Here is a 17,777-nt window from a genome sequence, read left to right as displayed (position 1 = left end):
TAACAATTCGTCATCTCATGCTGAAGCACAGTGTCCACCGTCAACCCGCAAGTCAGCACCGGTCATGAACCCGCTTCCATCAGCGAGCATGTATACCGTCGGCGCCTTGAAGTCATCAGGGACGCCGAGTCTGTTGAGCAGGGCGCCGCGCATCCAGGTCTCTTCGACCTCCGGTTTGGTTACTAGGAGAGCATCCGTCATGGCCGTGCGGATGTACTGAACATTGTCAGTATATACTACTATTATTTCAAGAACGGAAGACATACCCCAGCAGACAATGTGTTGACACGGATACCATACTGGCCCCATTCCTGGGCCACAGAGCGGCACATCTGGTGCACGGCGGCCTTGGATGAGTTGTATGCGGTGCATGTTAAGCCCTGTATCATTGTTAGTTTGCCACGTAGCCAGAAACTTCATATTGTAAGAACATACCCGGTTGGCAATCTGTCCAGACATTGACGCAATCATCACAATGCTCCCCCCAGTCCCCTGCTCCTTGAAGATTCGCGCGCAGTGCTTAGCAGGGATGAACGTCCCAACGACGCTGAAAACGTTAACCACACCCAAGACAAGGCGAGCCGTCAAGTGTGGGGAGAAGAGACATACTTAACATCCAACATCTTCCTCCACAAATCAACCGGGTACTCCAACGCCGGAACCATCTGCTGGATCCCCGCACAAGTAATCGCACCCCTAAGCGGCATCCCGCGCTCCAATGCCACCGCGGCAATCTTCTCAAGCGCCGTCTGCGTGGCCGCCTCGTCCGTGATGTCGCACTGGATGTATGATGCCTGCAGGCCGCGCGAGGCCGCCAGTTTCTGGACACCGACCCATTCTTCGGCGCTGGGGGCCGGGAGCAGGTCGAGGCAGGCGACGTCGGCGCCGGCTTCGAGGACGGCGCTGGTTAGGACGATGCCTAGGCCGCGCCCGCCACCGGTGATGGCGACTGTGCGGGTTGAGAGGGAGAAGAGCGGGTTTGCGACGGGGGCTGGGATGGCTTCGTTGGCTGGGGTGGGGGTCTCGGAGGGCGTTCCGGAGACGGCGATGGGGGACATTTTGGCTGTATCTTTTTTTTTTCTTTCCTTCTAAACTTCGAGATAGAGGGGTAGGATGGTAATTGAGGGGGAGATGAGGGGTGTGGGATTTATAGGATGTGAATTATGGGGACATATGTGTTGTCTGCAGCGAATGCGTAGAATAGCCTAACTAGGAGATAATGCATACCGGCCGATCGAATTATACCGATGGAGTAGCCGTTGTATGCATGGACAGCTGTTGAGCAACCACGGCATCCCGAGGTGCTTAACATTTCTCGTCAGGGGAAGTGGGCCAGTAGGGCTTGCGTGAGGCGTCTAAGATTTCCTAATCGGGCAATGCTGGGGATCTGGGGGGCCGGGGGTTGTCCGGAGAGATCCACTTCGCCCCGAGGAACATGCGACGTGAAACACGCACTGGCATATCGGATTTTGTAGAGAATGAAAGACACGCAGTTGTCTAAATAGACGTGCTCGGTGGTAATTGTTCATGGGTAGGCAACTGGGCGTAGGGCTATTGGGTATCCTGATACAGGCCAAGATCCGGTCAAAACAAGCGTCTTACTCGCTTTTTAGTTTATTTTTGCGCCAGCCGTTCCTGAGTTGCATCCCCAGAATCCTTCCGCTAAGTCTTTAACCCCAGCGCCACGCCGTCACGGCGTCACCCCCGTGGGTCATGTCCCGATGACGGCTCCCGACTTTCTCCCGGATTCGTATATAAGGATCACCTGTCCGGCACTAGACGACTCCATTTCCTGGGGTCATTTATTTCTGAGCTAGTACCAAGAACGACATGACTTTTCTTGTTGGGCGGCCGCTATCTTTGGCCATCACGGCCACGGCCGGTAGTGGCTTCTTGCTGTGGGTATATCTTGTACCCTTGGAGACGTCACTGACAGAATAGTTTCGGATATGACCAGGGTGTCATGGCAGGTCTGTTGACCGGCGATGCCTTTGTCCGGACATTTCCTGAGATTGATACGACTGAGGGAGGCCATGGAAACTCCTCTCTGCAGGGAACAGTGTAAGCCTCCCTTACTGCTACTGTTGGAGTTTGGCTGACTCCTTAGGGTTGCTATCTATGAGATTGTGCGTACAGGAGACCAACCGACTACGCTGCTGCTTACAAGTTTAGGGCTGCTTCTTTGGTGCTATCGCGTCGCTGCTGGTTGGTGAACGTCTGGGTCGTCGGTGGTGTATCATGGCTGGCTGTATTATTCTGTCCATTGGAGCGATTCTTCAGGCCACTGCCTTTGGTATTCCCCAGATGATTGTTGGACGCATTGTTGCCGGTGTAGGAAACGGTCTCAACACCAGTACTATTCGTATGTTTCTTTCCACTGTTTACGTCTCAGCTAACGAATGCAGCTGTCTGGCACTCCGAACTGAGCAAGGCTTCCAGCCGAGGAAAAGGAGTTAGTCTGCCTCTACCTTCTCGTCTTCCATACTAACAGGTTAGCTTGCTATTGAACTGGTTATCAACATCTTTGGCGTTATGACGGCCTACTGGGTTGGTATGTAGTCGAATATCAACGTCTTGCCATTGCTAACTGGATAGACTACGGCATGAGCTACGTCAACAACGATGCCCAGTTCCGCTTCCCTCTCGCATTGCAGATCCTCTTCGCCATTGTCACCTTCCTAGGTATCTTGGTCCTACCGGAATCTCCTCGTTGGGTGAGTACCATACCCCGTGCTGGCGTTCAGACAGGACTAATGAACAGCTCATCGCCCACGACCGCCATAACGACGCCCGTCAAGTGCTGTGGGCCGTCCAGCCCAACGCGCGTGAAATCGGCCAGGACGACGCAGTTATCAACCTGGAGATGACGGAGATTACCCACACCATGGCAGAGGAGCGCCAGGCTGCTGAAAAGGGCTCTTTCAAGATGCTCCTGAAGGACGGGCCTCAGCGGTTCCGACACCGCACCCTCCTAGCCATGGGTGGACAGATGATGCAGCAGCTGTCGGGGATTAACCTGATTACCTACGTATGTTCCTCATCCAGCTTTTGGCTCTCTATCTAACAGGACAGTACAATACCGTGATCTTCGAGCAATCGGTGGGAATGGCCCATAACTTGGCTTTGCTGGTGGCTGGCTTCAACGGTGTCGCCTACTTTCTTTCTACGTTTGTTCCAGTATGGGCCATTGACCGGTAAGTGATCTTATTCTTTTTAAATAATCAATGCTTATTAGCAGACTCGGCCGTCGCAAACTCATGCTCTTCGCTGCGGGCGGACAGTGTGCCTGCATGGCTATACTGGCAGGGACGGTATACGACGGCGGCCACGCAGCGGGTATTGTGTCGACAGTGATGCTGTTCCTGTTTAACTTCTTCTTCGGTGTTGGATTGCTGGCAGTCCCATGGTTGCGTATGTCTTCCATTCTCCATTCTTGACGCAGACTAACTCCAGCAGTACCGGCGGAATATGCGCCACTGGCCATCCGAACTCGCACTGCTGCTTTGGCGACAGCAACAAACTGTATGTCATTTATTTTTTTTATTATCTTTCTTCTAGGGACCTATTTTTGACATGTTCAGGGATCTTTACCTTCCTGGTGGTGGAAATCACGCCGGTCAGCATCAGCAACATCGGATACCGCACGTACATCTACTTCGCCATCTTTAACTTCTGCTTCCTCCCGATCATCTTCTTCTTCTACCCGGAGACTCGCAATCTCACGCTGGAGCAGATCGACCGGCTGTTCACGGGCGAGAAGGTGCGGCTGCACTGGGACGCGTCGATGGGAGTGGCGGGCGACACCGAGCACCGACTGCGGGAGAAGGACGCGGAGGTGCAGCATGTGGAGTGACCATTCAGTCAATTAGCCATTTAGCAGGTTAATTGGCACTGGCACTTCTGTTCTGTTAAATTCATCTTGTCATCCCCGGACTTTGCCCGGTCTCCACTGCGCTTAACGCTTCCCCATCCGGCAATCCGCTCCTCTGCTTCCCCTCTTAAGCAATTGTCCCCCTGCTGTACACTACTCCTGCTGTTTCCTGTATTTGTCCATGTTACGAGTCCCTTATCTCTATATTCCAATATGAATCCTGCAGAGGCCGAGTCCTCTCCGCGCCCAGTCCCAGTTCCCATCCCCCGCAAGCGCACCCGCACAGGCTGTGTGAACTGCAGCCGGCGCCGTCGGAAATGTACGTTTCGCGTGTATAGTCTAGTACGGTAAACTCCATGCTGATGGACAGGCGACGAGATAAAACCGACTTGCTCGGGGTGTAAACGGCGAGGCGACCGCTGCCAGTGGCGGCAAGTCGGTGCTTTCCGCGATGCCAATATCAAGGTGCTGGAGCCGGAGCATCCGTCCATGAACCAGGCTGTTAGTCGTCCGTCGCGGCGGCATGGGAAGTTCAAGGTGTGTATACCTAATAGGTCGCTGGTGGTCGCTCACTATATCACTGAGTAGATTTTGACTGTTGAACCGCCCCGTCGGAAGGACAAGAACGATGACGGGCTGGATCCGGACAAGGAGAAGACACCTGTTAGGGATGTTGATCCAGCTGCTTCACCTAGAGACCAGGTTGTAGCGCTCTCGCCATCTCCGACTCCTGATATACCAAACCCTACTCGTAGGCAAGATGAGGCCTTTGCCAGCCCGGACCGTATGGTGGTCACGTCTCCATCCAACTCTACGCAGTTCACAAACGACATGAGCCGACCCTATATATCCTCCCCAGAGTTCATGGTCGACGAGCTCACTGCACTGCGCAACTTCAACTCCTACTCCGGCATGACGCCGCCGCTCTTCGATTCCAGCGTTTTCTCCGATCTCGACAACCCAGCCAACGACGTCTTCCTGCCAGGTTCAGCGTACGAGGCCCTCCACACAGCCCTACGCAACCGACAGCTCTGGACAGCCCGGCCAGATATCCCCAGCCGACCGGGTTCACCTACGTCTGCTCCTGGCTCTGTCCCCGATCGTCGACGGAGCGAGTCGCGGGCTCGAACTGGACGGTTCGAACTATCGCCAGACAGGGAGAACATCCTGTGGCAGAACTACCTGAATGAGATCTGTCTCTGGGTAAGAAGCAGCCACCATATTTGTATAGATAGTACTGACAGACCAGCTGGACATGTTCGACAACCACCGCCACTTCGCCTCAACATTCCCCCAGATGTCCAAATCGGCACCGCATCTGCGCTACTCCATCCTCGCCCTCTCAGCGCGGCAGATGGAGCGCAAGCAGAACGAAAAGTCGCAGTCCGAGAGTCTGTCTCTGTACCAGGAGGCTATCCACCTGCTTCTGCCGGAGCTGGAAAGCAAGACGACTCCTGTCATTGCCTCTTGCGTGATTCTCTGTGTACTGGAGATGCTAAGCTGTACCTCTCCCTCCCTCAAATATGGATACCAGAAGCTGATATTGAATTAATAGGCAACCCCAAAGAATGGCGCCGCCATCTAGACGGCTGCGCATATCTCATCCAAGCTGCCGAGATCAACGGCTTCTCCGGTAAAGAGGAACAGGCTCTATTCTGGTGTTTTGCGCGCATGGGTACGCCAGCACCCTCCCTCAAGCCACAAACCAACAAAACTAATTAAAAACAGACGTCTGCGGCGGCCTCATCTCCGAAGAAGAAACCATCATCCCAATCTACCACTGGATCCCCAACGACATGACCCCGACCGACGCAACGCGCCTCTTCCTCGCCTCCAACCACGACACATACGCAAATCACACCGTCTATCTGTGCGCACAGACACTGGGCGTGCTCTTCCGGCGCGGACCAGGCCCGTTATCTTCCTCTGCAATTGCATCGTATTCGTACCCCGGCAGCCCCGACGATAGCAGCGAGTCGTACGTGGGCCGCTGGAGCCGGCTGTTTGAGGCGGTTGAGCAGTGGTACGAGAACCGGCCGAGCCAGATGAAGTCGGTGTTTAGTGTCTCGACGGCGGCGTCGAAGAGGCCGTTTCCGACGGTTTTGTATGCGAATGGGGCTGCCAGTACGCTTTACTTTAATTACTTTATTTTCTTTATTTTCGGTTTTTGGTGGTGTGGATATGCTAACGTGGCCACTGGATATAGTATCCGGGAACCAGCTCTACCATACCTGCGCTTTGTTACTGCTGCAGCGCAAACCGAAGACGCTTTCTCTTGCGCGACGACCGGTATTCCATCCTGCTCCTAGTTATTGCAGCAGTACTAATAGAACAGAAATCCGTTCTCTGGCACGCGCGGCAAATCTGCGCCATCTCGGCCTCGAATGCCCACCAGTATGTAATATGTACCATCACTCATCAGCCTGTCTTGGCTCTGGATGCTAATGATGGCAGTGGCTGCTGGACCAACGCACTGCAACCGCTCTGGATCGCGGGGAAAGTCATGTCGCATCATTCAGAGCACGCAGCGATAGTGGAGACGCTGACGAGGATCGAGCGCGAGACGGGCTGGGCGACGGCTTGGCGGGTTGAGGATTTACGGGAGTTTTGGGGCGATGATGGGGACTGATCTCAATATTAATATTAATATTGTAAATGTACGGAGTATCAGTATCAGTAGCCTGGTGGACGGAGTACGTAGTGTTATGGATAAGTGGGCGAGTGGACTGGCTGATAATCCTATTGGGGGGCACTTCTAGGGCTAACAACTTGACTGGCCACTCTACACTCGACAGGAGACACTAGACACTACTTTAACACCTAGTACTTCACTGCGCTGTTATTGACTGGAAATTGCCTCCATCACCCGCTCTGACCGCCCCCAGGCCCTTGCTCGTGGCAAATCTTCTATTTGCAGCATTCCTGTAACGCCGTTAATTAAGACACAAGGGATGTGAATCCACTCCTGGGTCCTGGCTCCTGCCCGGCCCCTGAGTCTGCCCCTGTGCCTGACTGAAGCCCAGCTTGTTCTTAACTCCTGGAAGAATGCAGACTTGGACTTCTCGAAAACAAACACGAGTTTCTTTGATCTGGAATACCAGCCTTCCTTGCCCAGCTGACCGGACTCAAGCGTCAGGACATGCACGGATAATTGCCCTGCCAACCGCCACAATGCAAGCGTAACTCGACTGAAGCAGAGGGAATTGAGGCCTGGAATTGCTTAAGGAAGCTGCCTCCGTCATCCCATTCTTTGTTCCACCACCACAACAACACAACAGCGCATCTCTCACATCTGGAGACTAAATCGCGACCAGCTTGATCGACCTGAGTCAAACACCATGACGACGCCCACCTCAGGCCCCGGCGAGGAAAAGCCGATATACAACCGCCTCCCGCCCTCCCCACAACTCTCCTACACATCAGATGGAGAGCTCGATACACCAAAACACCCTGTCCGCGTCGCCGTCTCTCCCATCCCAGAAAAGGACGCCCCTGAAGACCAGATGGCCTCTCATAATCCACAACAACCAGAACTCGAACCGCTACAACCTCACTCACACCCAGAGCCACACTCAGTGCCCGGACCCGTCCCAGTCCCAGCAGCACAACCCGACTACGACCCCTCCATCGGCGCAAAGCCCTACTCCCCTTTCTACCGCCATGCAACAACACCCTCTGCGGCCTCGGCCATCGCCCGACTCAAATCACAACGAAAACGGACGCGCAGCTTCGGCATCGCCAGCCCGATCGATGATCTAGAGAACGGGTCGCGCCCGCCATGGAAGCGACTGAGCGACGACGAGACGCGCAACATGAGCACGACAAACCGCGAGTCGAAGCTCTGGGCGCAGAAGAAGAGGCATTTTGACTGTCTGAGCGGGCTGACCAAGAAGCAGCGCATGGGTGTGAAGATCGGGATTGCGGTCGTGGTGGTGGGCTGTATGGTGGCGATTGCGCTGGGGATTACGGCGGCGGTGGGCGGCGGTGTTTGGAGTGGAAATCATCGGTCGGAGCAGGTTCATTAGTCTGCGGCTTTTCTTCCTTTCTTGTATATGCACAGAGTACTTTCTTGTAACTTGTAACTACCTTTGCCTGAGTGCCTGAGGATTGTTTTGCCTAGAAATATGCCTGAGGCATAACTGTGGATCGGCACGTGACGCACGGCCAAATAAATAAAGAAAAAAATCTGCAGCGATTCCTCTTCTTCTCTTTCTCTCATACATCAAAAAGCCAACAGAGCCCGCCACGACCGTCGTCCAGCCTTCTTCACGGCGACGAGTTGCCTTCGGTCTGCGGACTGATCGGCTCTGGAGAGAAACTCCTTGACAGGAAGTTCACCCCCGTTGCGTCTCTAGCAATGGCGACGATTGGGGGGGAATGTCAATGACGGGATACATCACTACCTAGGTACCAATTCTTAGTATTAGACACCAGTATTAGTAGCCTTGGTGACATCAGTAGATTCTTGTAAGATTCTTTATCGCCAGAAACCTGCCCTGCTACTGCAGATCAGCTCGACTGCCACCAAGGACGTGTCTCGAAGGGTCTGCAGGGGTCACCCCTCCGACACTTACGACGCTGGAATGCGTTCATCCGCACCTCATCGCGCTCTTGTATGGTGAATCGTACTGTAGAAAGACTGGGAGAGTGCCACCCATTCTTAACCACATTCCTGCCGCGGTGCCGTCCCGAGGATCGCATGCCAGCGCCCAATGTTGCCCAGGAGCCAACATGCCATCGCGAATGCCGCTGCGTATACCTCCTGGATAAGCTCCTGCTAAGCTCCTGTTAAAAGGTGCGGCCGACCACTGGCTCGTCGAGAGCTTTTGGATTTGGATCAGAGGTGTTTCTTGCTTAGCTCTCTGTGTACTGTTGTGTGCCTTGTTGTATTCCCACCCCAAAGTCATTCTTTTTTTTCCATTCAACACCGCAACTACAACCAAACCAAAACCACTCCAAAAAAATGAAGGGCTTGAACGGCGGCATTCCTCTTGCCGTGTTGGCGGCCACTGCGCACGCCCAGGGTATCTACAAGGGACCCCACGGCGATGACACCGGCAACGCTGCCAGCGTTGGCCACAAGAATGAGGCCGAGTTCGAGACCACCCAGGATATCAAGGACGACCACTCGTGGAAGGGCCCCGGTCCCTGGCCCGGACACCCCCATGCTTGGGGACCCTGGAAGCGTGGTGATATCAACGAGGGCCCTACCGGCGACGACACTGGGAACGCTGCCGCCGTTGGTAATGAGAACGAGGCCGAGTCCGAGACCACCCAGCACATCAAGGATGACCACTCGTGGAAGGGACCGGGCCCTTGGTACCCGCACCCCTACTACCCTCCTCCTCCCGGACACTGGAAGCGAGGCGATATCAACGAGGGCCCTACTGGAGATGACACCGGCAACGCTGCCAACATCGGCCACAAGAATGAAGCCGAGTCCGAGACCACCCAGCACATCAAGGATGACCACTCGTGGAAGGGACCGGGCCCTTGGTACCCGCACCCCTACTACCCTCCTCCTCCCGGACACTGGAAGCGAGGCGATATCAACGAGGGCCCTACTGGAGATGACACCGGCAACGCTGCCAACATCGGCCACAAGAATGAAGCCGAGTTCGAGACGAACCAGGATATCAAGGACGACCACTCGTGGAAGGGTTACCCCGGCTGGCCTTACTGGTACCCGGGTGCCCCCTACCCCTACCCCGGCCCTCGCAACCACGGTGAGAACCGCCCTGCTCGCGGCTACCACACCGGCCTGAAGGAAGCCCGTGGCGTCGCTGGAGACATCAACGAGGGTCCTAATGGGGACGACACTGGCAACGTCGCCAACATCATCAACACCAACAGCGCTAGCAACGACTACGATGGATCCTACGAGGATAACCACGGTGTGGAGATCGACTACTCGTGGCCGTGGCACCAAAAGCGTGCCTTCGCTCCATCCACCGGCAGTGGTGATGACGATGAAGGGTCCCAGCACTCTCCTGCAATCACCAACAACGAGATGACCTACCCCGGCCAGGACACCCACGGTGCCAACGGGGAGGCCTGCCAGGCTTCGCAGGTCACCCGCACTGTTACCATGACCCGTACCCACACCGCCATGGCCACCGAGACTGCCGCCGTGGAGGACCCTGAAGAGGACCCCGAGGACGACCCCGAGTACCCCGAGTACTTGCACGCCGCCCAGACCCCCGCCTCCAGCCAGGCCGCCCAGAGCGAGTACCCCAGCCAGGCCGTCCAGAACCCCAACCTTCACAGCGGCATGGCGACCAACGCCGCTCCCATCGCTACCCCCGTTGTCCACAGCTCCCAGGCATCTGCCCCCGAGCCCACCCAGGCCTACCACGGGCCCGCCGCTTCCCAAATCACCGTAGGCGAGGCCTCCGCCTACACCGTGATCCCCGTGTACGTGCCCAGCGGCGCCGCGCACGGCTCCGTCGTCATCCAGGCCAGCAGCACCCCTGCTTCATCCTCTGCCTTCCGCACGCACGCCCTCCCTACCGGCGCGTCGCCTGAGCAGAACGCGGCCTCTTCGTCCTCGGCCACCCCGTCTTCTTCCCACGGCCCTATCTCCTTCACTGGTGCTGCCGCTGGCAAGCTTGTTCCTTCTGCTGGTGTCTTCACGGCCCTTGCCGGTGCTGCAGCTCTTCTTGCCTTTGCTCTGTAGACATCTTTCATCTCTTCTTTTTCTTTTCTCACCTTCACTATTCGATTGGTGGTTGCTGGTTGCCACTTGCCAGCCTAGATTCTGTGGTTCTACCGCTACGCTCGTTTCTTCTTTCATGTGGCCTGATCTTTGTCAGGTTCGGGTCTTGCATGTACTCTAGTCCTTGTCAGGTTAATTAATGAATTTCATCCATACTTCTATAGCCGTCAATAAAATGAGAACAATCAACCTATAACTCCGAATGCCGCTACTAAAGTTACAACCAACCTGGCTAGAAGAGCAGCTTATTAAATGGATATATGGTGAATTAGATAATGTAGGATATAGTTCCGGTACACCATAACTCATCAGCCCAAACTCAAGCCGACTCCAGATCCCCAGCAGCACGACGAGACCTGCGCCCCTGCTCCGACCAAGGGAAATGCACCACCGGAGGAATGAAACAAGTATTGCTCGGATCTGCCAGCCCCGCAAACGCATTATACCAGCAAAGAAAGCCACACATGATTCCAAAGAATCCCCCAGATTTGCACAGCGGGCTGTTGGGCATACCCTGGGGGTCTCGGAGGAGGTATCCAAGTCCGAGCAGGAGGAGCGCAATATCGGCGAAGAGGAATAGGGTGAAGAACGCGAGGGTTGATTTGAGGGTGCACAGGGTCATTACGATGGTGAAGATGAACCAGGCCTGGTAAGTTAATTAGTGAGTGAGTGTTCGAAGAATTGCTTCGCGATTGTTTGATTGATTGCTTACCAGCAAAAATAACCCCAAAGAGTCATAGAACATATCAGGTTTCCCACCGCTCTCCTCCATGAGACTTTCCATGATTTCGAAACCGCCCGGTGTGAAGATGATTCCGATTGAGATCCAGAATCCACCGTACGACGAGAGAACAGTCGCTCCGAACGAATTCCCTACAGCCATTTCCCTGCCTTCGTTAGACGGGGAGAACCAGAACAAACGGTATCAAGGCAGAACTTACCACATGCCAGCTAGGAGCTGGACCAACCCCCCATATGCAAATGCAGGTGCAACGAGGATGCTAGGTTGGGTGATGTCCCGCGCCCTCATCTCGATGCATCCCAAGAGGAAAGCTGTGAGGCCAAAGGCACACAGGCCGAGAGGTGCAGGGTTGGCTGCCTTCTTCTGCTGGCGGTAGAGGCCTGGCTGGAAGGCTCCTCCAAATGCAGGGAGGCGGCTCTCTGCGGTGATTGTGTGCGTGAGGCCTGCTGAGTTGGCATAGTCGAGGTGAGAGGACTGGGCGCCTGGCGTCGGTTCTGAAGGAGGGGATGGGGTGGTGGCGTTTGTGATGGTGTTTTGGAGGTTGTATTTCTCGGAGTCTTCGTTAGATGCCATGATGTAGAATCGATCAAGGATTTCTTTCTATTCAAGCAGGGTGCAGTGGTTCATCTTGGAGTGGAAGAACAGGGGTTCTTATAGATTCCTATAGCCAAGATAGCACCCTCATTTTCGTCATGAAGATCTGGAGAGGACCACTAAACTACAATCATAATGACCACTACAGCGTCACCCGAATTCGTCCGGCATTGGGGTCGGTAAGTATTCCGCCGCTACATTGTCCTCGACAAGAGATCGCCAAGATGGTCTGGCGGTGATCAATGTGGGATACGAAAAGCAGAATAGAGATTAAAAGTGTAAATCTCGAGAATACCGTTCAGAGCCACGTTGCGCAACCCCAAGGTTCAAGCTAGCACAGAGGCCAATAATCAATATCTACTAGGGCTGCGTCGAGTGGTCAACCCCAGACTCAAGATGGAGAACCCCGAGCTGGACTGCGGGGAGGACATGGCCAATTCGGTTCCATGGACCTAATCCGCCCAGATTATCGGAAACAGCTCATATTGGATGAGAAGGTCTTTTTAGAGTTGATCGACGTCAATTGTCTTGTCCGGGCCAGTCTGTCGGCAGTTGGGTCCTGCTAGGCGGCCACATGGGCTACACCTAATTTTGAGCTTTAACTCTACCGACGCGTTAGCCGGAGCTTAGATCTGCACAGATTCTGGTCCACATATCCATATTCAGTCTGAGTCTGCAGGGTCAAACTATAAACTGGACGGAGTAACGCGGTCCTCCGTTCCGCCCTCCGCTCCGCGATCGACGGAAGCGGAAGTGCGCACGCATCATGGACTGCCAGACAAGATGAGACCAGACAAGTAAGATGAGAGTTGCTGGAATTAACATCAGCTCGTGACATAAACTTTACGAGAATGCCTGATGTATTAGGTTTCCGCGTTTCCGCGTTTCCGTATCGAAAAGTATAGAGCTGTAGAGCGGAACCCACGGTAAGTGTACAAATTATCACCATGCACAAGGACCATTCGCAAGGACCATGCTTGGTTGAGGTAGAAGAGTTTAAAATTGGTTGTTCAGAAATGGCGATATAGTGATCACCGACCCTGAATACAGTCTGGAAAAGAATACGGCTGTTCCTCGCACCATTACCGATGTGCTTTCCGGTTCTCCACAAGAACCGCATATCTCTATATAGCAAGGCTACTTAGGGTTCATTAATATCTTGGCTTCATTGTGAGACCCATGAGGCCGAATTACCCAAGAAAAGAGCTCCTTGAGTTGGTTCATCAATTTAGAAGCAAATATTGTCAGTCCCAGACGAGGAGAAGTAAGATGGACAACCTGGTTGCTACTCATTTTTCTAATTTTTTGGGCATTGACAAGGCGAGTGGAAGTAAAGTAAAGATGGCATTCGATCTCAAGATATTCTACGCCACTAGCTAGTAAAGCAATCAATCATCTCCCGGTCCCCAATGCCCCCACAGCCTCTCCTTGTGAATCTTCACACCCACCATCCCCAATCCCCTCTCACCAAGCAGGTCAACGATTTCTTCCCTTATGTCCTTCCAACTCCTCCCCGAATCGTGCTTCACGCCAACTGAAATAGTCGGTGGACACTCAAACGCATCGTCGCTATCTCCGAGCCGATAGCACCCAACCGTCACGACGTCGACTAGGTTGATTTTTCCAGTGACTGCCTGACAAACCTCATTCCAGATGGAAAATATCTCGTCACATTGATCCACTGGGTGTAAGGAATCTCCCATAAAGACAGATGGGGCCGCTATCTCAACCCTGATAACGTGCGGCAGCGGCTGGGTTAGAGGTTTGTCTTCGCCTTCGTCCAGATCCTGGCCGTGATCTTGAAGACGAGGAAGGACAGTAACGAGATACTCCTGTATATGCCTCGCACAGAACATCCATGACTTGTCTACCTCGTCTCTCTCCCGAGTAGCTGATATCACAAGAGTAGGAACTCCTCCAAGTCTTCTTCGAAATTTCCATGTCTGCAGCATAGCGTGGGTATCTGTATATGCCACCTTCCATTCCGTCAATATCTCCCGAACACGCTGTATAACACTGCTTTCGGGTGCACAAAGAGGCTCATAAAACGGATGGGATGGTTTTAGGAACTCGATATCGATGGGTAATTTGCACAAATGGGGGCCTCCAGCGCGGAGGTCTTCATTGACGAATCCGTCAGGGTAGACTGGGCTAATATCAGGATCGGATATACAATGGACGGCTCGTCGGCGGCGGCCGTCTGGACCTAGAGTGCCAGCCTGGGCGAAGACTGGGTCTCTGAAGGTTGTGGGGAACAGTCTGGGGGAGGCGTAGGCGAGTTCATAGTCTGATCCTCGGTCAGCATCGAGGCCGCTTGTGGTTTGGGTCACGGTTGAATAAATATAATCAAAGGAAAGGAACAGTTATTGTATAGATGAAGATATGCAGAGCTTCTAAGTGGCTGCTGTTAACGGCAGCTTTCCAGGGAAGACCCGTAGAACCCAGCCACGACTCTTGATACTGTGGAAGGAGCCGACTCTGTGCTCGGACTTTGGCAGGAACATCCATCTGGTATGGTTAATTTCCATTGCTGGTGTCAAAGATGTACACTTCGACCATACCTCCAATATTCCCAGTAGTCCTATGTTCGATTCAAAGGGGATGGAAGGTGGTCGAACTGAATACGAGGATGTCGATTTCTCATCATGTCGTATTCCAGGAGGGGATCCAGATTTATCAGCAACGACGCGACAATCCTGGATAAAGCAATATAAATCCAGAGTCAGGGTCTGAGTTCTAGGAATAAAATCGGTATCTCAAAATGAATCGTCTCCCCTACTCCGTCGTCGATGTCTTCTCGACCGTGCCCTACAAAGGCAACCCTCTCGCAGTCGTCGCCAACACGACAGACTCGCTCACCAAATCTCAAATGCAATTAATTGCTCGACAGTTCAACCTCTCAGAGACAACATTCGTATGCCATCCTACAAAGCCAGGCTCTACCTACCGACTACGCTCGTTCCTCCCTAATGGCGAGGAGGTCTTTGGAGCAGGCCATAATTCTCTCGGCGCTTGGTGGTATATTGTCGATTCCCAGCTGCTACAGCGAGGAAATAACTCGGAGCCCAGTATCTACCACCAAGAATTAGGCGATGATGTCCTCCCAGTCGAGGTGTCTGGGTCTGCCCAAACCCAGATCAACATTACCATGCGTCAGGGCAGCCCTCGGTTCCTGGATAAGCATCCAAACAAGTCAACCCTCGCCAATTCTCTAGGCATTAATCCCTCCGATATTGGCTTTGAACATGGTCAAAGTATTCTGTCCGAGCCCCAGGTGGTGACTACCTCTCCTGCACGGCATCTTCTTGTCCCCGTCCGGGATAAACAGGTTCTAGATCGCATCAACTTCTCGGATTTGGAAGCATTGAGTCGGGAGCTTGCCAATACCAACAGCTACAACAGTGGCATATACGCATTTACGCCGGTCAGTGGCGAAGAGAATGTCTTGAAGTTGGAAGCCCGGTTCATGAGCCCAGGAATGGGGAATGAAGACCCGGCCACCGGATCCGCGGCAGGTCCGCTGGCCGCATTACTATTCAAAAATGGTATCATACGTCTGGCAGATGGTGGGAAGACTGAGATACAAGTTGTCCAGGGCCTGAAGAAAGGCCGACGGTGTCTGATGAATTTGACTGTGCATAAGAATGCGGGATCCGATATGGTGGATATTCGTATCTCAGGAACTGCTGTGCTTGTGGCAGAGGGTAACATAGCAGTTCCTCCTGTAGATATCGACTTCTAGAAATTTTGTTACCGGGCCATCAAATTACCTCTTATCTCTAAGCTAAATAGATAAGTCAGAGTAGCCATTCTCCTGGAAGTCCATATTGTGGTGTCCGTATAGTTTGATCAATCGCAACATTTTCTAACCGCTAGCTTATAAATCAAAAGTCAATCGATCAGCATAACAACCGGCCGAGTGGCCTAATGGTAAGGCGTTGCTTTCCGGTGAGGAAATCAGCAAAGATTGCGCGTTCGAGTCGCGTCTTGGTCGTTTCTTTTTTCTTTTTTCCACACCACCTGCGTACGCAGCCCTACCAATTTGTTTTTTAAATGTGTTGGTTATTATTTATTGTCTGTTAGGACTGCTTCTGAATATAACAATCTGTATTATATTTTAATTCCTTATACATGACAACAATCCTATGTGTGAGCTGTGTATCGATTTGATTAAGTACGTCGCCTCGCGATATATATCTCCACTCTAAAGCTTCTTATTCAATAACACTTACGCCGGACGCTTCTGGATGAACCATACCATACGGTGTTGGATCACATCTTCCCCGACAGCATCGACTGCAGAAAGAAATAATCATTATAGGACTATCAAGCGAATTCCTTATTGACAACAGGCAGGTACATAACGACCATGGCCCAACCACTAGATCCTCGCAGAAAGCTTCTTCACCGTATCCTCCAACGGATAATCCGACCTGACGCGACTCCGAACCCTTTCTGCATCGGCAGGCTTAACGAACCGCGCCTCAGTGGCAGGGTTATACCCAACCCCAGATGCAGCAACAACCTCCGCATCGGAAAGCTTGGGATTCGCGCCTCCATCCGCGCGCTTATACACCGTCACCACGACCGCACCCCCAAGACCCAGGTTGTGCTGCAGCGCTACAGAGGTATTCTCTACAAGTCGGTTATTCGCCCACCCGCGAAGCTGCCATGTCAGTTCTGCACACTGCGCTAGACCCGTGGCTCCTAGAGGGTGGCCCTTTGAGATCAGTCCACCAGAGGGGTTAATGACAGGTCCCTTGCCGCCGTATGTGATATCGCCGCGGCGGACGAGTTCGTGAGCTTTGCCGGGTTCTGAGAAACCAAGACAGTCGAGGAGGATGAGCTCGTTTGCGGAGAAACAGTCGTGCAGTTCGCAGACAGAGATATCTTTTGACGTGACGCCTGCTTCGGCCATGGCCTGTGTCACTGCGCGCTTCGTCATTCCCCAGCCGACGAGGTCAATGGCACTCCCTGAGTAGACGGATGGATCGTCGGTGAGGAGTTGCTGGCCTGCGATTAGGATTGCTTGGGACTTTAGGTGTGGGCGGGCGTCGAGGAAGCTCTGCGAAACGACCACGGCTGCGGCGGCGCCGTCACTGGTTGGACTACATTGAAGCTTTGTGATCGGAGCGTGAATGACGCCGGAGTCTAGGATCTCTTGCAGAGTGTATGCAGTTCGGAATTGGGAGTAGGGGTTGCGCTGGGAGTGCTCGTGCGAGACACGGGCGATCTCGGCGAAGTCTTCTGCTTTTGCGCCATATCTGGGATATTATTAGCATGTATTGCCAGGTATACCCAGGAAAGTTGAAAGGGCTGTATACTTCTTCATGTACTCGACGCCAGCATTTGCGAAGTACTGCGCATTCCTCGGACTCTTATGCTTTCCATGCGTCTTCTCCATCAGTGCTGTAGATGGGCCAACAGAACTTGGGCGGTCGTCCCAAACCGACTTGATGGACCCTGGACGCATCTGCTCAAAGCCCAAAGCTAAGACGCAGTTGGCGCCTCCGTTCTTCACCAACGTTCGGGCAAGATGCAGCCCGGCGGAACCCGTTGCGCAGGCGTTATTTGTGTTGTATATTGGGATGGATGTCTGTCCAAACTGATAGAAAATACGCTGTCCACTGGTGGTATCACCATAGCAGTAGCAAGCGATACCGGCTTCGACATCATCGTACGTGATTTTTGCATCTTGCATTGCCTTCACCCCGGCCTCGTACCCGAGCTCTGGGTATTCCCTAGTACGACGCGGCTTGAGGAATTGGGTCATGCCCACTCCTAGCACGTAGGTATTCGATTGCGGCATTGTGAGTATGTGTTAGCTGTATGATTTATAGATACGATTGAGAATA

General features: G+C 53.4%; 9 protein-coding genes and 1 non-coding gene across 10 annotated transcripts; 6 read left to right on the top strand and 4 right to left on the bottom strand.

The window, feature by feature from the left end:
* Positions 1-15: 15 nt before the first annotated feature.
* APUU_21252S (oxidoreductase, short chain dehydrogenase/reductase family) lies at positions 16-1,058 on the bottom strand (the record flags this gene model as incomplete). Its single annotated transcript, XM_041699983.1, has 4 exons — positions 16-216; positions 267-380; positions 436-547; positions 610-1,058. The coding sequence occupies 4 exons, from the start codon at positions 1,056-1,058 to the stop codon at positions 16-18; spliced, it is 876 nt and encodes a 291-aa protein (XP_041553014.1).
* Positions 1,059-1,830: 772 nt separating this feature from the next.
* Positions 1,831-3,853, top strand: APUU_21251A (sugar porter family MFS transporter; the record flags this gene model as incomplete). The annotated part of the gene is made up of 12 exons (XM_041699982.1): positions 1,831-1,898; positions 1,942-2,061; positions 2,108-2,126; positions 2,173-2,362; positions 2,406-2,452; positions 2,497-2,551; positions 2,596-2,714; positions 2,762-3,028; positions 3,073-3,194; positions 3,239-3,411; positions 3,457-3,522; positions 3,582-3,853. 12 exons carry the CDS (start codon positions 1,831-1,833, stop codon positions 3,851-3,853), a joined length of 1,518 nt encoding a protein of 505 aa, XP_041553013.1.
* A 231-nt stretch (positions 3,854-4,084) lies between these two features.
* On the top strand, positions 4,085-6,500 carry APUU_21250A (Zn(II)2Cys6 transcription factor; the record flags this gene model as incomplete). Its single annotated transcript, XM_041699981.1, has 9 exons — positions 4,085-4,190; positions 4,242-4,408; positions 4,460-5,074; positions 5,121-5,373; positions 5,427-5,546; positions 5,600-5,995; positions 6,078-6,160; positions 6,207-6,265; positions 6,326-6,500. The coding sequence occupies 9 exons, from the start codon at positions 4,085-4,087 to the stop codon at positions 6,498-6,500; spliced, it is 1,974 nt and encodes a 657-aa protein (XP_041553012.1).
* Positions 6,501-7,209: 709 nt separating this feature from the next.
* APUU_21249A (uncharacterized protein) lies at positions 7,210-7,896 on the top strand (the record flags this gene model as incomplete). The annotated part of the gene is made up of 1 exon (XM_041699980.1): positions 7,210-7,896. One exon carries the CDS (start codon positions 7,210-7,212, stop codon positions 7,894-7,896), a length of 687 nt encoding a protein of 228 aa, XP_041553011.1.
* A 938-nt stretch (positions 7,897-8,834) lies between these two features.
* On the top strand, positions 8,835-10,547 carry CweA (putative GPI anchored protein; the record flags this gene model as incomplete). Its single annotated transcript, XM_041699979.1, has 1 exon — positions 8,835-10,547. The coding sequence occupies one exon, from the start codon at positions 8,835-8,837 to the stop codon at positions 10,545-10,547; it is 1,713 nt and encodes a 570-aa protein (XP_041553010.1).
* A 358-nt stretch (positions 10,548-10,905) lies between these two features.
* APUU_21247S (acetate uptake transporter family protein) lies at positions 10,906-11,901 on the bottom strand (the record flags this gene model as incomplete). Its single annotated transcript, XM_041699978.1, has 3 exons — positions 10,906-11,232; positions 11,299-11,473; positions 11,528-11,901. The coding sequence occupies 3 exons, from the start codon at positions 11,899-11,901 to the stop codon at positions 10,906-10,908; spliced, it is 876 nt and encodes a 291-aa protein (XP_041553009.1).
* A 1,409-nt stretch (positions 11,902-13,310) lies between these two features.
* APUU_21246S (uncharacterized protein) lies at positions 13,311-14,430 on the bottom strand (the record flags this gene model as incomplete). Its single annotated transcript, XM_041699977.1, has 2 exons — positions 13,311-14,209; positions 14,400-14,430. The coding sequence occupies 2 exons, from the start codon at positions 14,428-14,430 to the stop codon at positions 13,311-13,313; spliced, it is 930 nt and encodes a 309-aa protein (XP_041553008.1).
* A 253-nt stretch (positions 14,431-14,683) lies between these two features.
* APUU_21245A (PhzF family phenazine biosynthesis protein) lies at positions 14,684-15,664 on the top strand (the record flags this gene model as incomplete). The annotated part of the gene is made up of 1 exon (XM_041699976.1): positions 14,684-15,664. The coding sequence occupies one exon, from the start codon at positions 14,684-14,686 to the stop codon at positions 15,662-15,664; it is 981 nt and encodes a 326-aa protein (XP_041553007.1).
* A 171-nt stretch (positions 15,665-15,835) lies between these two features.
* Positions 15,836-15,916, top strand: APUU_t20011A. Its single transcript has one exon. It is a non-coding gene; the product is annotated as a tRNA-Arg (tRNA).
* Positions 15,917-16,303: 387 nt separating this feature from the next.
* Positions 16,304-17,731, bottom strand: APUU_21244S (uncharacterized protein; the record flags this gene model as incomplete). Its single annotated transcript, XM_041699975.1, has 2 exons — positions 16,304-17,186; positions 17,247-17,731. The coding sequence occupies 2 exons, from the start codon at positions 17,729-17,731 to the stop codon at positions 16,304-16,306; spliced, it is 1,368 nt and encodes a 455-aa protein (XP_041553006.1).
* Between the last annotated feature and the right edge of the window lie 46 nt (positions 17,732-17,777).

Source organism: Aspergillus puulaauensis, chromosome 2 (genome assembly GCF_016861865.1).
Source record: "Aspergillus puulaauensis MK2 DNA, chromosome 2, nearly complete sequence".
NCBI lineage: Eukaryota > Fungi > Ascomycota > Eurotiomycetes > Eurotiales > Aspergillaceae > Aspergillus > Aspergillus puulaauensis.
The sequence above is the reverse complement of the archived record's forward strand: the minus strand, read 5'-3'. Positions and strand labels throughout refer to the sequence as shown.